Source organism: Lagopus muta, chromosome 14 (genome assembly GCF_023343835.1).
Source record: "Lagopus muta isolate bLagMut1 chromosome 14, bLagMut1 primary, whole genome shotgun sequence".
NCBI lineage: Eukaryota > Metazoa > Chordata > Aves > Galliformes > Phasianidae > Lagopus > Lagopus muta.
Window position 1 is genome coordinate 16,795,328 of NC_064446.1, and position 16,741 is coordinate 16,812,068.

The following is a 16,741-nucleotide window of genomic DNA, read 5'->3' on the forward strand; positions in this document are numbered from 1 at the left end:
ACGATTTTCTGTTAATTTTATTTACAAGTCTGCAGCGTTCTGTAAAACACAGTAATGATTACAGACTAAAACACACAACATACATATTTTCAAACATTTAAATATAAGCACAGTTTATTCAAAAGTAATACTACACACTGCATTTTCCATAAAAATATAAAAAATAGTTACTATATTTTACCTAAATCAAGATATTTAAGAATTCTTCCACGTGTGACGTCCCCTCCCAAAAAAAAAGGGAACTCCAACAATAAGAAATCCAGGAGACAACATCCCAAGTGAGAACACGAATGCCAATGCTCAAATCCACCAAAAGAACACAGAAGTTTCAACCTGCAACCAGCAGTAATTGTTCTGCAGCACGTTGGGATTCCTTTGCACCAACCTGCACCTCCTGCTGCAGAGTCTCACAGACACACACCTCCCATGAGTGCAGGGCTGCTCCTACTGCACACCACAACGCCAGCCACCACCTGCCCAACAGCACAGCTTGGCAGTCTCACATTACACAACTTCTTTTGTTTTGGTTTGGTTTTTTTGCAAAAATATCAAAAGGGAAACTCTCTCCTTTGGGAATTCCATTTAGAGACGACTCTTCTCCTCACTGAACATTCAGTGAAAATAGCCTTCCTCTCTCCTAAAAATAGTGCCATTTTTGTTTGTTACTACCGTTTTTACTGCCTATTCTATACTGAAAGCTAATAGTTCTGAAACACACCTATTCAAGCCCTTCTTTCAATAGGATACAAGTGATTTACAAAACAAGGCACAAAGATGAAACTCCTAAGCAGCATCAGTCAATCCTTCCATCGTGCACTGCTCCTCTTTCTCACACAGACATTGCTGCAAGAGACACTGTCTCAGAAAAGCACTACAAATACACCAACTGTGGAAACAGGCAAAGCCTCTGTACAGCACAAGTAGTACATCCAGCATGAACAAAGGAACGCCACTGAAAGTTCTGTGGTGCAAGTGAGACTCAGCCTGGAAGCATCGGGAAAAGCCACCAGAAAAAAGCTCAGCAGCATGTATTTGTTAACAGTGAGATGGCAGGTCCTCCGTGTGCACTGTGCATTCCGTGTCAGCAATGACAGTGCACTACAGGCAGCGTGAAGCTTTTGCTTCTGATAGTTTAGAGGATTTTCTAAATGTAAGAGAAGTCGCCATAAACAGAGCAGTAGAACATGATGCACAGCATGATCTGAAATAAAGAGATTTTGCTTTCCAGCACGTAAACATCCAGGTTACTGGGCCTCAGCTCATATAAACAAATCTGATGATAGACTTTTAAACTAAAAAAGATTTCCCATAAAATGATAAACCTCAAAAATACTCTTTCAGTAAGTTTCACGTGCCATTTAATACCTTTCATGTCCTATGAACGACACAGAACATTTAGAGAGTTTTAGCAGAAGAAATGTTGACCAGTTAAACTGTTTGGCAACCACGTGCTCAAAACCTCTTTGAAGAATGTTATAATTCACTCAGAAGCAGTTCTTCCCTGTTCATTATTTCTTCTTCTTTTTCTTTGGTGGCTCATCATCAGAACTACTGTCTGTGCTGCTACTGCTACTGCTGGAGGAACTGGAATCTGATTCAAACTCCGAAGATGAGGAAGTACTACTTGAGGATGGAGAAGAGGAGGATGTGGAGGAGCTCTCATCACTGTCACTATCAGAAGAAGAAGAGGTAGAAGAATCATCACTGTCAGATGAGGAATCACTAGCTGAACTGTCACTGCTGCTGCTGCTGGAACTTGTTACACTTTTAGATCTGAAAGGAAAAAAATACACAGATGAGCACAGTTCTGCCTTTTATACTCTGCTGTAATCCAAAGATCGATTAATCGCTCTGAACATTTCCAGACCTGACAATCTAAGAATCTTCCCTCCCTCCTTGTCCTCCTCCCAGCTCCTGCCTTTATTCTGAAAGAACAAATTTTGGCTATTTGAGCAACAGCAGAATGACACCACAGATGTGAAGTAAGTTGGCCCATACAACATCAAAGCGAATGCAGGACTACAGGGAAAAAAGGTAAGTTTGAAAGTTGGCAAGGCTTTTAGGAACATCTAGTGACCTCACTGGCCTACCTCAACACAAGAACAAAGTTGCAGAAAAAGCATGAATGTGCTGCACTGCTAAAGCTTCAGGCAGAAATTAACAAAGACTGGATGCCCAGAACTGTAATAACAAGTGACATTTTGGCTATGTAAGTGTTGGTGGAAATTTTATCAGTGATTTCACAGATGTCAGAATTGTGCTCAATGGAAACTGTTCCTAGATTACTCCTGGCCAAAGGAGCCAAACTTTCTGCAATTACACAGTGCTTACGTTTGCAGGGTAGGAGAGAAGGTGTGGAAACAGTCCAGGATAAAGACATTAGGAACACTGGAAAGTGGGTTTGTGCATGCTCTGCAACTTCATTTATTCTCCCCCCATTTGTAGCCCTTCCAGTAAGACAGCTGTTCTCAAGATCAAGGTCTGTAACGCAACGTAAACAAACCACTGAAGTTTTTGTAATACATCTGCCATCTCTTATCTCTCCTCCTCTGTGCAGATGTAATGGCTGTTTATTAAAAAAATCCCTAAGGTCTGGTTAAATACAGACTTCTTGCTGATGTAAAACCAGTCGTAAAATGAGAGAGAACGGGACTATTTTAAACTGACCTTTGGCAGCTCCACACAAACTCTCTCTGTCTAAACAGCTTCACTGAATTTCAGACCCATTTATATGGGCAGGAATCTGACAAAGGATTCACCTATTCTAAAATTCACCTATTTTCTCTTGTCCTAATTAGGTGATGTAACATCCTCGATGCTAACCATCGGTAGATTCCAGATTTGTGGGTACACCACTGGAAAAGCACAACATTTCTCCAGCATCCATTCACCTCACAAGCTCATAAGTGTTACTAAACTCGTGAGTTTCCATGCACAAATCATGGAACAACTGCTGCATTTTGTAATGCATGTTATCATTCTTCTCAGACTTTATCCTTCCTAACTCCCCCTAAATCATCTAACAACCTCCAGTGATTTTAACACGCTACTTAAATCAAACCTGCAACGTGGAGCACAGTTACCTGGATGTTTACGGCTGTGTGCCCTGAAGGAACGAGTGAATCAGGACAAGTTTCACCCTTTAGACAGTTAGAGTTGTTTGTGATTCATAAAAAAAAGCCCTCCACGAAGGGGGCTTTCAATTACCAAATGAAGGATGCCACACAGCAACGATGAAGCCAACACAGAAGCCAACTCTGTGCCACCTGATGTTACAGCATTGTACAACGGCAGTTTTGCCCATTCCTGCTTTTCTGGTTAAGCCTGTAGCTTCGTGCTGCTATCAGAACACACACACACTGTGTCAAGGCTTTGTGCTCTCTGCCAGAACCCACTACTTTGGCTTTTTTCTTTTTATTCTGGAACCTGCATACTTAATGGCAATGCTTTGCTGAATTTTCTGCATTTAATTTTTCCTGGATCACAACAAAGAGACAGAAATCCCACATTATCTCAAAAGGAATTTATATTGCTGGATTTCATACTTGCATCAAAACAGGACACCAATTTGAAGAGCACAGAAGTTTTAGGGGAAAAAAATGGCTGAACAACTTCCTACCACAAATCCTTCTGCTCCTTTTTAAATCTGGCAGCAGTTCAGGGCTCAAATGCTCTGAAATACAGAATGCCAAATAGAGCACTGCAGCACACGAGAAAGCTGAGGAAGGAAGAATTATGAACTCCGTTGTTTAGAAATCGGTTGGATTTATGACCTCACCATTTCCAGGTAATTCCAGCAATAAATGGAACCTCCTGATAAAGAGCCCCTCAGCAATCCTGAGCAGCACCTCAATTCTGCTGTCAAGTATTCCGATAAAGCCAGATGGAACAACAGCTTCATATAAAGGCATGTTTTTAAAAGCTGCTGAGAACAACTGGCACACAAAGCAAAAGGCTTCTTCTCAAAAACCTCCTGAAATTGGTTTTGGATCAGATTTAGAGATAGAGGACAGGCTACAAAATGCAAAGAGACAAGGAGGTGATTATTGTAGACGTGCCCCATGTGTCAGACTAATGCTCAGCAGCACTGCAGCAGGGCTCAAGCTGCTCCTGAAAGGGCTCCGCTAATAGAGATTGCAGTGGATCCCCAAGCTAGCATTACCATGGATTTAAAGGAGGAAGAACGTCCTAAGAATTTCTGGCTCAAATTACTATTTCTTTTCCAGGAGTGAAGAGGAATGGGAGGTGGGCTGGGAACAGAATATTTACCTCCCTGATTTTTTATTATTATTATTTTTAAGATACTTATTTCATTCTTTAAACAAAGCTTCAGAGAGACAGCTGTTAAGAAAAGGGGATGCAAACAACAAACAGAAGAGCAAGACAGATAGGTGGAACAATACCTACTACAAACAGTGTGCTACTCTTGCACGTTTAACTATCTGATGAACTTTGAGGCAAAAACAAGAAGATTTCTACTAAAGCAAAATCACAAGAGATAAAAGAGTCAGTATGAAAAAAAAGAATCAAAAAACAGAAGACAAAGAATTTAAGAGTTTTTGGACAGGGAAGAATAGAAATTCTCCCAAGTATCTGCTATACAAACATCTGTAACGAGGCTAAAAGCTGCAGCATCAAAGTCAGCATTCACAATTTTGCCTTTCAGTTTCCATACACACCCCTCCCAAACTGCCTGCTGCAACACCCAAGTGCAAGATCCCACACTCAAATAGCTGCACATCTTGCCATCATTACCCACATACCTTTTTTTCTTGGTCTTCCTTTCTGCAGTACTTTCTCCAGTGCTAATTAGGGGGGAAAAAACAATGCCTTTAGTTAATGCATAGGAAAAGGAAATATTTAGCAGCACCGTGGAGCTGAGTTCAGTATCAATGAACTGCTGTCTCACTGGCAGAGAGTTGTGCTGCCCAAAACTCATTCAGGATGCATTTTCAATCATTTTTCAAACTAGAAGGAATGTCTGCAAACCCAGGGGAGGAAAAAAAAAAAAAAGCAATTCATCTGTAATTTCCTGTGTAAATATGCTTTATCCTTTACTCTTCTCTTTGTACTGCACAGACAGCATCTTGGGACAGGAAAAGCAGAGGGGATAAGGATACAGAGAGGTCCTGTGCAGCCACACTTCACAGTAACTGAATTGACTGAAACAAAGGATTAGAAGATGAAATTAGTCTGCAGCTTTCATCACATTTCTCACAGGCACAAAAGGCACAGAACAACCTGTTTCTACTGACCCTACCAGCAACCTGTCCTTCATATTCCCATATATTCATACACTCACAGAAGGCTTTAGTAGCAAATACCACAGGACAAAGTTTCTTTTAACAATCTATCTTAAGAGGTTCCCACCAGTCATCAAGTTCAGATTTTTTTGTCCCCTCCAAACATTTCAGTTAAATTTACCAGTTGCATCCTTTTCACACCTGACTGTCAGAACACAGCATATAACTTAGCCTGGAATTGAATTAAACTGATTAACGTCATTCCTCATCATGTATTTACAAGGTACTTAATGCACCTCTGACACATAAGGAGGTTGTCTGTTCCTTCACAAAGAAGAATACCTTTTCCTCAGCTGAAATTATTATTGAAAGCCATCTTAAGCGCACAGAACAGAAAGCACATAAATTGGAAGAGCTGCTAATACTTCATATTTAGAAATACTTTATATTTAGAAATCAGAAAGCAGTATTTGTTGAGAAAGACTCCAGAGAAGGGCAGGAACAAGAAAACATTAAGCATAAGCTATGTTATTTCAACAGAAGCACTCAGTGCCATTTGCACGCTGGCAAAATGAAATTTGGCACATTTGTGTTTTCATACAACCACTGTGAAAATATCACAATTATTACACGAGGAGTTTTCCACACCCTCACAAAATCCTGTAGGCAAGAAGAAAATTCATTGAACTCCAAACTGAACCAAGTTTGAATCTCTCCTGTATCTCTGCATGTTATAAACATTCCCATTACGAAGGCTGTAGAACCCTACCACAGGCTGCCAGGTCCCAGAGCCACCGTGAGCACACAGTAACACTCTGAAGCACCGTTAGGACTGAGCCAGGCTGCAGTGGCACAGCGCCGTGCCTCCCTCTGAGCTTTAACCCTCACATGAATCCAGGAGTTTGCTTCCCTAAGAAACTACACAGCTGAGAGTGGCTGATCCGCTGCAGATCAAACAAAGCTGCTCCACTACACCTGGTTATTTTCCCCGAGGCACCACGCTGTGTTTGCAGAGCCATAAATAAAACTGCAGCATCCTGGTTTCAGTTCAAAGTGGCAGCAGTCCTCCAAAACGCCTCGAAAGGAAGCGAGTTTTAGATCCCAGGCACTTAGGCTCTAGGAGTGCTTATCTGCACTACTAGAGGATTAAAATTGTTTCATGGTTACTCACTGGATCAGAAGTTATTTCAAAATCAAATGTTTTATAGTACTCTTAACACAAGACAACTCCCAGTTCAGTCAGTATTTCAGCACTGCAATTTACGTTCCTGTCTCAGCTGAAACAGACAATGAGGTCAAATCAGATCACTCTGACAGAGGTCACCACCTATCCTCTTCTTAGCAAGATAACAGAGCTCTTTCATAACTCACATCCTGGTAGCACTGATGACCTATGGTCAAAACACTGAGCTGCACGAGGTGGCGACCAGGAGGCACGTCTTCAGGTTCTCAGGACCAATACACAACTTAGTGGGAGGTCTTCACACTGCAAGGAACACAGGACTGAGAACCCAATAACATACCGCTCATCTGTTTGAACCATTATGCACTTAACAGTGGACCTTTGCCACCTGTAGGAACAGTTTAACAACAAAACTAAGCAGAAGTTAAAGAACCGCTTCTAGACATCTTCAGCTCCACACCAACCTGCTTGGCCAAGCACACAAAGATATGAAACTGAGCTACTCAGGAGTCAGCATTTCACTAAAAAAGTCTCCAACTATTTTAACTTCAGCACACTTTATTTTTTGCCTCAGATGCAATCTGAGTGTACCTCCCCCACCCAGCACACACTATGGCTTTAAAACTGAACAAGTATCACAGAGTGCAGATGAAAGGACAAAAGAAAATAACCTAGGGCACCACCTTTCCCACGCTCACACCAAATTACCTCTTCATTAATAAGCTGAACATTCTCATTCTGCCAGTCTTACCTTTGTTGCAGCAGTAGTTGCTTTTCTTTTTCTTTCAGAATTTTTGCTAACTGAGCTGTCCTTGAAGGTCTGTGCAGGTATTTTCTCTTCCCCGTGCACTCATACGTCCAATGTCCAAACTCTAAACATTTCTGACATCTTACATGCTGCTTGTTCGCCTCCCTACAAAAATGCAGAATTGTTTAAGTGACCGATCCCACATCTGCCTGTTTTACCTATTGAAAAAATACGCATTTTCTTTAGCACAGCCTTCACACCATACATCACTACGGTTAAAGCAGGCTGATGTCCATGGGTGCTTTCAAATCAGAACAAGAACAGTAACATCAAATACACACAGAACTTTGACAAACATGCTACTGCAGTTACCAAGCTACTCTCATACCAACTATTTATGGAAGGAGAAAGATGCTTTTACTCTATTCCAGAGCTTCAGCTTAAGCCTGCTTCTGGTTAAAGCAGCAAATGCTGAACTGGGACACTGGCTGTCGGTACAGTGATCAATTGCAGCTCAATTTCTTTTCTCACTTGTACACACTTCTGGAAGTCTAGTTTGCACTCCTCAGTTTCACACCCTGGTATTTATCACCCAACTGCCAAGCACTTCCAAATTCACTCAAAGCAGCCAGGATCTGAGCAAGTGAAGCAGAGCTGCTCCCAGCTGCAGCTTATCTGAATTTCCCTACGATCTATTAAAGCCTGATAGAAGATTTATTGTAAGAATGATCAGATTCTTATTCACTTTCTGCAGTGTAAATCAACCAAACACCAGAACCACAAGTGGGCATTTTATAACCGCATTTCAGTTTTTAGAGATAAATTTGATCACTTTTAGCAGAAAACTGAGAAAAAATTGTGTATTCAGATTTTAGCATTTGCTCCACGATTCTAAAGCTTTATTTAAGTTTTATTTATTTATTTTAAAGAACAGCTGCTTTTGTATCTTCTCACAGATACACTCCTGCTTTACAAATAAGGACACTCATAGAGCACTTAAGTGACTGACTCGAGGCCATACCATAAACTACTTCTAGAGCCAGTGAGCTTTATGAGAACTGCTGTATTTCTGCCCTTGTATCATGTTTTCAGCACCAAATGACTCATTTTTCAAGGCCAGGACACTTAAAACAAGGCCTGCAGAACAGTTAGCTTTGTCTCATCTGGGACTTCTGGCTCTGCCACCACAGTTGCACACAAGCAGAACCAGGAAAGCCTCTCTGCTTCATCAACAGAGATGGTGTCACAGACCAGGCCAGACCTGACTCCACAGGAGTAGAAGTTGAAAGCAGCAGTAACACAACTCCATATTTCTTGGGCTTTAACAAGGCTCACGTGACTAAGGCAGAGAATCCCATGCAAGCTAAAATAAGATCAAGCCCTAAAAGTAACGCAATTACCAGAAAACAGATCAAAAGAGCTCAGCAGAAACAGGGCTATAAATACCATCCCAACACCAACACGTGTGAATGGAAAGCACGAGATTAAGGTAATCATTTAACACAGATCAGTGACTCCTGCCTGAAAGCAAAGACTGGCAGATGCACAAATCAGTATAAACCTAGCAGGCATATGAAGACTTCAGAAGCGCTGAAATCAAGCAATGACTTCTTACAACTTAAAAGAGCAAGTACTGCAAAAGCGCTTTGAATTCCCAGTTACTTTCCTGTGGAAAATAGAAAATAAGTTACGGTACACAATGACAAAGGAACTGAAAGCAATAATGTCACAAATGCTTCCACCACTGTAATTCTCTGAAATTCAACAAGAATCAGTTCTGCCGGACAGAGCCAACGAGTTTTTACAGAGAGCAGCTCCAGCTCGTTTCTGCTCTCTGCGGTCCCGCACAGCCCCGGAGTGCGACCAAGCCTCCGACCTGCGGCACTGCGCGCACACAGAGCCACAGAGCCACAGAGCCACAGAGCCACAGAGCCACAGAGCCACAGAGCCACAGAGCCCCGCGGCGCGGCCCGGCCCGGCCCACCACCCCGCGCCTCGCACGGCGAGCTGCGCCCAACGGCCGGGGATCATCAAGCCTCGGCCGCTCTCCTCCCGCTCGCCCGGCCCGGCCCGGCCCGGCCCGGCCCGGCCCGGCTCGGCCCGCCGCCCGCCGCACTCACGCCTGTCTCCGAGCGATGAGGCGATGCATGGGAGTCGCCATCTTCGCGGCCGGGAAGCGAGGCGCGCCGCGCTGCATGCCGGGCCGGCGCGTCCCATTGGGGGAGGACGAGCGGCCGCCACAGAAAGGAAGTCCTCCCGCGGGCAGAGGGGGCGCCCTGCGGCAGGGAGGCGCGCTGCTCGGCCCGTCTCTCCTGCTTCGCCGTTGCCGTGGCAGCGATGGGTGGAGGTGTGCGGGAAGTCTGTGGCGCTGCTGGAGGCGGCGGGCGCTGGTCAGGAGGACGTCGATCGCACGCGGAGCTTCGCCTTTACTCGCTCAATCGAATAAGCCAACGCGGCCGCCTGCTGCGGCTTCACATCAGCATGAAGGTACGTCGCGAGTTGGGAGGAGGGCGTAACATCTCTGGTCGTAGCATGAACGCTCCAAAGAAGTGCTGGGAAGGGCTGGATTTCAGAAGAGGGAATGTGAACCTGTGTCACTCCTCAGGTGTTGCACCTCGGTAATTTTAAGCTGGTCTTTTTTTTCTTTGCCCCACGCTCTCAAAACTCCTCAGTACCCGAAAGGCTCGTTTCTGCTGCAGGCGCAGTGTGTAACCACGGCTCAGTAATCCCTGATCACCGGCCTTGCAGGCACTGCAGGTGCAGCTCATGGGGACCAGAGCTGTCCTGTGCTTGATTGTGAGGAGACACAGCTCAGATGTAGGAATCCAAAGGCACGTTGTTTTCTCCACATCACTAAGCCCAACACAGAAGCCCCCCAGCGATGCCAGCAGCTCCCCTTGCTTCCATCACCTCCTCGCAGGCTGTGGCACAGCAGAGCTCCGAGGACAGAAGAGGAGCAGCGTTCTGGTAGCGCACACCTCGGGCTCTGCGGGCAGCAGCCCTTACACTGAGCACGGGGAAGCACTGCGGCTTCATCTGTTTGCCTTATCAGAAGTCATTGTTATCTCATGGGATCTGTTTTAAAATATCTTAAATCTCCTTACAAAAATCCTCAAGAAAATACACTTTTTAATGCTGGCTAGGGATTGCGCCTGCTGGGAGCACTTTCTGTCCAGCTGTTCTCAGTATTCACTCTGAAGCGTCCTGTCACAGGGGCAGCTGGTGGGCAATAAGCAGGTATTCCATTAGACTCTTATGTTTATTCGAGTGCATGAACTCTTACGGATTCTCAGTAGGTTAGTAGCAGCTGAAATGTCAGTATTATGTCTGGTACATTATAAATGTGGCAGTTTGGCCTCAGTACTGAAGCCTGGATGTATCTCACTTTTAATGGAGAAAGTCTGACAGAAGCATTTCCTATTTTAGGACTGATCTATTTTTAATAATCCATGCTTTATAATGAATTCCTGATCCTTTTTTATTTCAGTATCACTTAAAATCTTGGAGTACATTACACACCGATAGCACTGTCTGCTCTAAGCTTAACAACACTGGGTGCTCCTGGCATCTGCTCTAAGCTTAACAGCGCTGGGTGCTGTGGATCTCTCCTAGTGTTACTGCAGCAGAACTACAGTTCCCTAAGTTTGCCAGTACAGCAAGGTTTCTGATGTCATATGCCAGAATACTCAGTGAGCATATGGGCTTTTCCTTACACAGGAAAACTGGATTGCTTTTGCTTACTAAAGCAATCCACTAAAAATCCTTCTATTCTAGGAGTTTGGAAGCGTATTTGTGCCTTTCAGAGCTTGAAGTTTCCTTGGAGCAATGCTTCAGGGTCATTCCTGTCACTCAGAGGGAACCCACCACAGCACCCACGAAAGCACTCAGCTCCCCCCAGTCTAAATGTGCAGAATCATTGCATGGTACTCGGCTCCCTGGCAAGTGGGACATTTCCCTGCTGTTCAATGAACTGAGTGTAAGCAGAAATTCTGCCTTTGCACACTTGGTTGCTATTTAAAGTCACAGTATCACTCATCAGGGAAATTACTTTCCAAAATGTGCCCCTCTCTATACAGGAAAGGGAGGAGATCTACAACAGTGCAGGAAAAAAAGCTGGGGATGGTGGTGAAGCTTCTGTGGCACGGACACTGAGCTGCCTTTTCATGGTATCAAGATCACTCCTGCCAAGCCTCAATTCAAGTTAGTTTTCATTGGGTCTGCTATTGTGAAAACGCACTGGAAGGAGTAATGTGCCCCAAAAATCTGTTATCTAACTGGAAGTCCAGCCACGGTTCGCACTGAAAGAAAAATTAAAAATCAGCTTTATTATTACAAGGCTCTTAAATTAGATTATTTCTGATCTTAACTGTAGATACCAACAGGAGGAAGTACTGGCTAGCTACAGATGAAATACTTAAAGGAGAAAAAGTCAGTATTCCCATTTAGAAAATTCTGTAGCAGTGGATATTGGACACTTGCCATTTTCAATACACTTTTCTATATTTTTAATGCTCCCAATCCATTCTGTGTGGGATTTGGGGCTCACCCCCTTCCCCGAGGCAGCAGGGCCGGTGCAGTACTGCTATGGGGGCGTTTTGTCCTCACAGCACCTCTGTAAGAGTGAGCAGTGGGGCTGCTCCAGCCTATAGCACGGCGCCGTATTTTTAGATCCTCAGCTCGCATTTCAGTGAACATGAAGTATCTTTGTGTGTCAACAGACCCAAAATGTCTCCCAATGGAGCGTGAAGCACGTCGACGTAGCAGGGACGTAATCTGGGCAGTTTGTGGAAGCTTACGTCATTAAATCTATCACTGGAATGTGTTTGATGTACAGCAAATTCAGATGTTTTCTTTCCTGGGAAGTCATAGTGTGCGAGGGAGCTGGGATGGCAAGGAGGGAAGGGCTGGTACCCGGGCAAGACATGAATTAGGGAACTTTCAGTTCAGCTTGTTGAAGGTCTTCATGGAGAAATAAGGCCTGAGCTTGTGCCCAGCCACTGTCCTTCATCTGTCAGTGAGGAGCCCATGGGACCAAGCCCTGGCTTTGTGGGCAGCCCAAGCACAGGAGCTGTGGAGGAGGACAGAATGGCAGAGCCCACCTGCAGACTGTCAGCTTTTTGTATGCTCAGGGATTGAGAAGCTCCTGGAGGTGCCCTGCTGCGGGGTGCCGCAGGCTCCAGTTATTGGGGAAACATTGCACAGGATCCCATCTACACTTCTGTGTCATCTCTAAAGCTGTTTTCTTCCTCCCACCTCTCTGTAGAAGGCTTCCCAAAGCTCTATTGCTCCAGTTAATCCAAGATCCCCACAATTTCTGAGTTAAATTTGCTAGCGATCTGTTTGCCCATTAATTATTGTCAGCTGTTCTTTAAATTAGTAATTTTCCATCTCCAGTATACTGATGGGCAGTGATAGCATCACATCTTGTGTTCATTTTACAGCATAAGGTCAATCTCCATCTGTAATACCGCAATACAGGCTGCCCTGATGTACTCATTTCTAGCATTAAGAAATATATGGAAAGCTCTGACCTAGCCTTAATTATACAGCTTGATATCTCCGTAGCAGGCAACACTGGGAGCAAATAATTGCCTCAGGAAAGACTTGTGTATTCTTCAGACTTACATGGTGTTTGTTTACCACTTTCCATTATTATTTGTGTCCATTTTTTGTCTTTTTTCCTCTTTGCTTCTGTTTTGCTTCTTTGGGACAATTTCAGTTGATTGCTTGAGGTTTGGTGGGCAGTTATCTAGCCCTGATACTTCAATACCCACAATGGCTGTATTAATAAACACATGAAATCTAATTATCTATTAAGCCTGAAGGAAAACTATGGAAATCATTAGAAAAGGGAAAATTCTCTTTTCAACATCTATTTCACTGCAAATTCTTGAGATAACTGCACGGGGGAAAATGGTCCCAGAGCAACTTTTCATAGGACACAGAGCATGGAGCTGGGATTTTCTGAGAACTGCAGTGTGATTCATATCAGAGTTGACGGCAACACGATACTGCAGCTACCCTCAGCTCAGGAGATTGCAAAGCCCATTTGTGTCTGCATGTCCCAGAATAGCACTATGAACCATACGTTAGATGACATGCAATGACTATTTACAGCAGACCAAAGAATAGCCTGTGACAGATATCAGCTAGAGCTTATTTTAAGCCCAGATGCGTTTTCCTGATTAGCTTTTGTTAATGAATTGCAAGATATGCCACTGTAAACAAAGTCTGAAAACGCTGGATTTACACTGGGATGCTCTGTAGTGGCAGATCTGTGGTTTGTAGGCACTTCTGCTTAGCACAGAGATAACAGGAAAAAGGAGGGTGTTTAGTCTGCCAGGCAAGGGTTTATCTGTGAAGTTCCCAAGAGAAAGTTTGTCACCTGGTTATGGAACTTCAGTGTTTTTCCCATTTTGTTAACATTATCTTCAAAAGTCTAAGAACTTCTGTTACATTTTGTTCTTGGAATAATTGACATCTATTTTAGAAGAGTCAGACAGCATCTTTAGCAGCGCCTTATTCTCTTTTCAGCTCTCCGTAATTTAAATCATGCTTATTGTTCAAAAGTCAAGCGCTGAAAAATTGTAGGAAAAACCCAGTGAGGTGTTGTCCCTGCCACTACTTTGCTCTTCTATCTTGAAGTCGCTTTCCCTACTGCAGAATAGTCTTCATCAGGTAAGAAATGCTAAAGCCTCACTGAAGAACGCATACTGCAAGCTGTGTCTTTCAGCCGCGACCAAACTCTGCTTAATTCTTAGCAGTACTTGTTACAATGTTTTCACATTTTTTACATTGGAAGTCTCATTTAAAAAAAAAAAAAAAAATACTGAGAAAATAAAGGAGAGTGGGGAGGCCCACAGAATCCTTTTAATTCCAGACCCCCACATAATGACAGCTCAGATTTGGAAGTGATACACGTGTTTCCCCCCAGAGCACCCCGTGTGGGGCCGTGGAGCTCCCTCACCCCTTGCACCCCTCAGGCAGCTCGGCTGCTCCGGCTGCTCGCTGCTGGCAGCGCACCAGGACCACAGCCCAGCGCGGTCAGCTGCGCGGAGGAGCGGCCGGAGCCGCTCAGCGCCTCGAGGCGTGAGTCCTTCAGTGCCGACCGCCCGGTGACGCCAGTCTGTCGTTGCCCCACAGCCCCTGTGCTGGCAGCTTTGCTCGTTTCGAAAATGAAAGTGAAAAAAAAAAAAAGAGGAAAAGCAATGATGTTCTGGTTCTTGACTGTGCCTCGAGTATGCGCTGCGTGATATTCTCCGTCCAGAACGGCAGGCTTGTTTTATTCACTGGCCCTTCCCCGTAAGCTCAAGGACGTCGGAGGTTAAGCACTTCATTATTGTTCCGTCATTAGCACCATGATGCAATTCCCAGCCCACGTACAGCTGCCAAAGCGGTGTCACTGAGCGTGCTGCAAGGAATTGCAGGCACTCAGAGCTGTCTTTGGGGCAAGAGTCCTTCCTGGTTTAAATATTGAGTTTCTCTACCATGTGTTTTCTGTATCATTAAAACAAAGAGCAGAGTTGTAAATAAAAGATTGGGAATTTCGAAACATCCTGTTTTGACACATTGCATTTCTGTATTTTAAGCACATTTTATCTCAGAATTTAATACATTCCCAAATATTAAGTTCCACAACAGTCACGAAGCATCTGAATTGCATCTGTGTCAGGGTGAATCAGCCACTCTGTTCCACATTCTCCCCTACCCTCTTCCCTCTCTATCATCTCTACTGTCGTCCCATCTTGGTCCACCACAGCCTTCCTCCACCACGCAGTCTCACCGGGTGACAGACCTGACACCACGCTACGCAGCAACCTTGGCTTTTCTTTCTGGAGTGAGAAGCCCACCCACCTTCCTGGTCAATGGCTCCCCTGAACCCTTCTCCCCAGTTTTGTTATACTGGGCCACCTGCGCTGCATCAGCATGGCCCTGCAGTGATGCCCACCTGACAGCTCCCCCACCACTGATGCTGTGGAACATGCTGGAGTTCTGTGATTCCCCAGCCCTAAAAAGGATTTTTCTCCTGCATACTCACAAAGCTCTTGCTGGCCAAATGCTTCCCTGGAAAACACGATGCAGCTAAACAAATCTGTAATACAGCAGCAGTGGCATGAGCTCTGAAGGTGGTTTTGCTTATTTATACTAAAATTCTACCTGTTAATTAGAGATCTGCTGTTCTGTTATTCCCACTGAATATCAAATCATCATATGACAAATTTTATTTGTAGGATAGGTGGGAACAAACTGTATTTTAGCCACATTTTCAAATAGTGAAACTATGAATCCAACCTTCTTGTTTCTGTAATTGAGAAATACAAAACTCAGCTGCATCACTGCCCAGCTGTGTTTTAACTGTGGACGTCTTTTGTTTTATCGGGGAGTTCCCACAGAAGGAAGTACTTTAGTAAATGCTGTACGTGCCCATGTATGCTTTAGATGTGTTTTTCCCAGTGCCCCTTTTGCTTTGTGTTGCAGAGGAGGCCTAAGAAAAACCAGCTAACAGCAGCCCAGCTGCTACCACTGTTACTGTAAAAACTGGCAGATCCGTGGAAGCGTTCCTGTGACATACAGGCACCTATAAAACATTACTGATATTTTAGCACCCAAGGTTGTGAAAATAGAACAAGGTGAAAGAGATGCATGTGTACCTGTGAAAGGCTTCAGGTAGAATCAGCGGTGTGGTTCTGTTTAACCAAAGCAACGTAAGATTGCAGTATCCTGACAGCAGAAGAGAACTAGGCTGTGGATGCCCCATCCCTGCAGGCATTCAAGGCCAGGCTGGATGTGGCTCTGGGCAGCCTGGTCTGCTGGTTGGTGACCCTGCACACAGCAGGGGGTTGGAATTGGGTGAGCGTTGTGGTCCTTTTCAACCCAGGCCTTTCTGTGATTCTGTGAACTACTTGGAGCCGTTTGGGTGCTCATCTCCTTCTGTCACATAAAGCCTTGATTTCTGTAAATTTTCCTTCTCTTGGCACTCTGTTCTTCCTCAAGATCCATTATAGTCAGGTCATCATAATAAATCACAAGTTTAACTTGGTGGGAAGAAAGTTTAAATAAAATTTCTGTGCTCACACTGAAAGCCACAGAAGCCTCATAAATCCTCAAAACCAAAGGAATCAACCCTAGGGATCTGCGGTGCTTCCAAGTTTTGACTTTACTGCACTTTATGACATTACATGAGAAAAGCCATTTCTGCGGAGGAGCACAAAGCACGCTGCCAGATCCTGTGGTCGCCAAGGGACGCGGGAGACCCTGACAGGTGAAAAAATTCTGGGAGCGAACTAAAGTGCCAACGATTCTTGATTTTCATATCACAACCAGGAGCCCGAGGTTCTCTCCACGCTCTGGCGGGCACAGAAGCTCTCGCAGCCGCTCGTCCCAGGCCCGGCACACCGAGCTCCGGCCCCCTCAGGCGGCGCCCCTCTGCTCTCCAGGGCCCTTCTGCGGCTGCGCGGCGACGCCGCTCTCCGCGCGCCCGGAGGAGATCTCGCGAGAACACCGGGTCCCCTCGCGTCCCGCTCGGCGCGTCGCTGCGGCCCTACGGGATCTTTCGAGAAGTGCCGG

At 44.8% G+C, this 16,741-nt stretch overlaps 1 protein-coding gene across 1 annotated transcript; it reads right to left on the reverse strand.

The window, feature by feature from the left end:
- ZCCHC10 (zinc finger CCHC-type containing 10) lies at window positions 1-9,403 on the reverse strand. The gene is made up of 4 exons (XM_048960404.1): window positions 9,295-9,403; window positions 7,178-7,339; window positions 4,764-4,805; window positions 1-1,773 (listed from the first exon to the last, which is right to left on the reverse strand). The coding sequence occupies exons 1-4, from the start codon at window positions 9,369-9,371 to the stop codon at window positions 1,509-1,511; spliced, it is 546 nt and encodes a 181-aa protein (XP_048816361.1). The 5' UTR covers window positions 9,372-9,403; the 3' UTR covers window positions 1-1,508.
- Window positions 9,404-16,741: the final 7,338 nt, after the last annotated feature.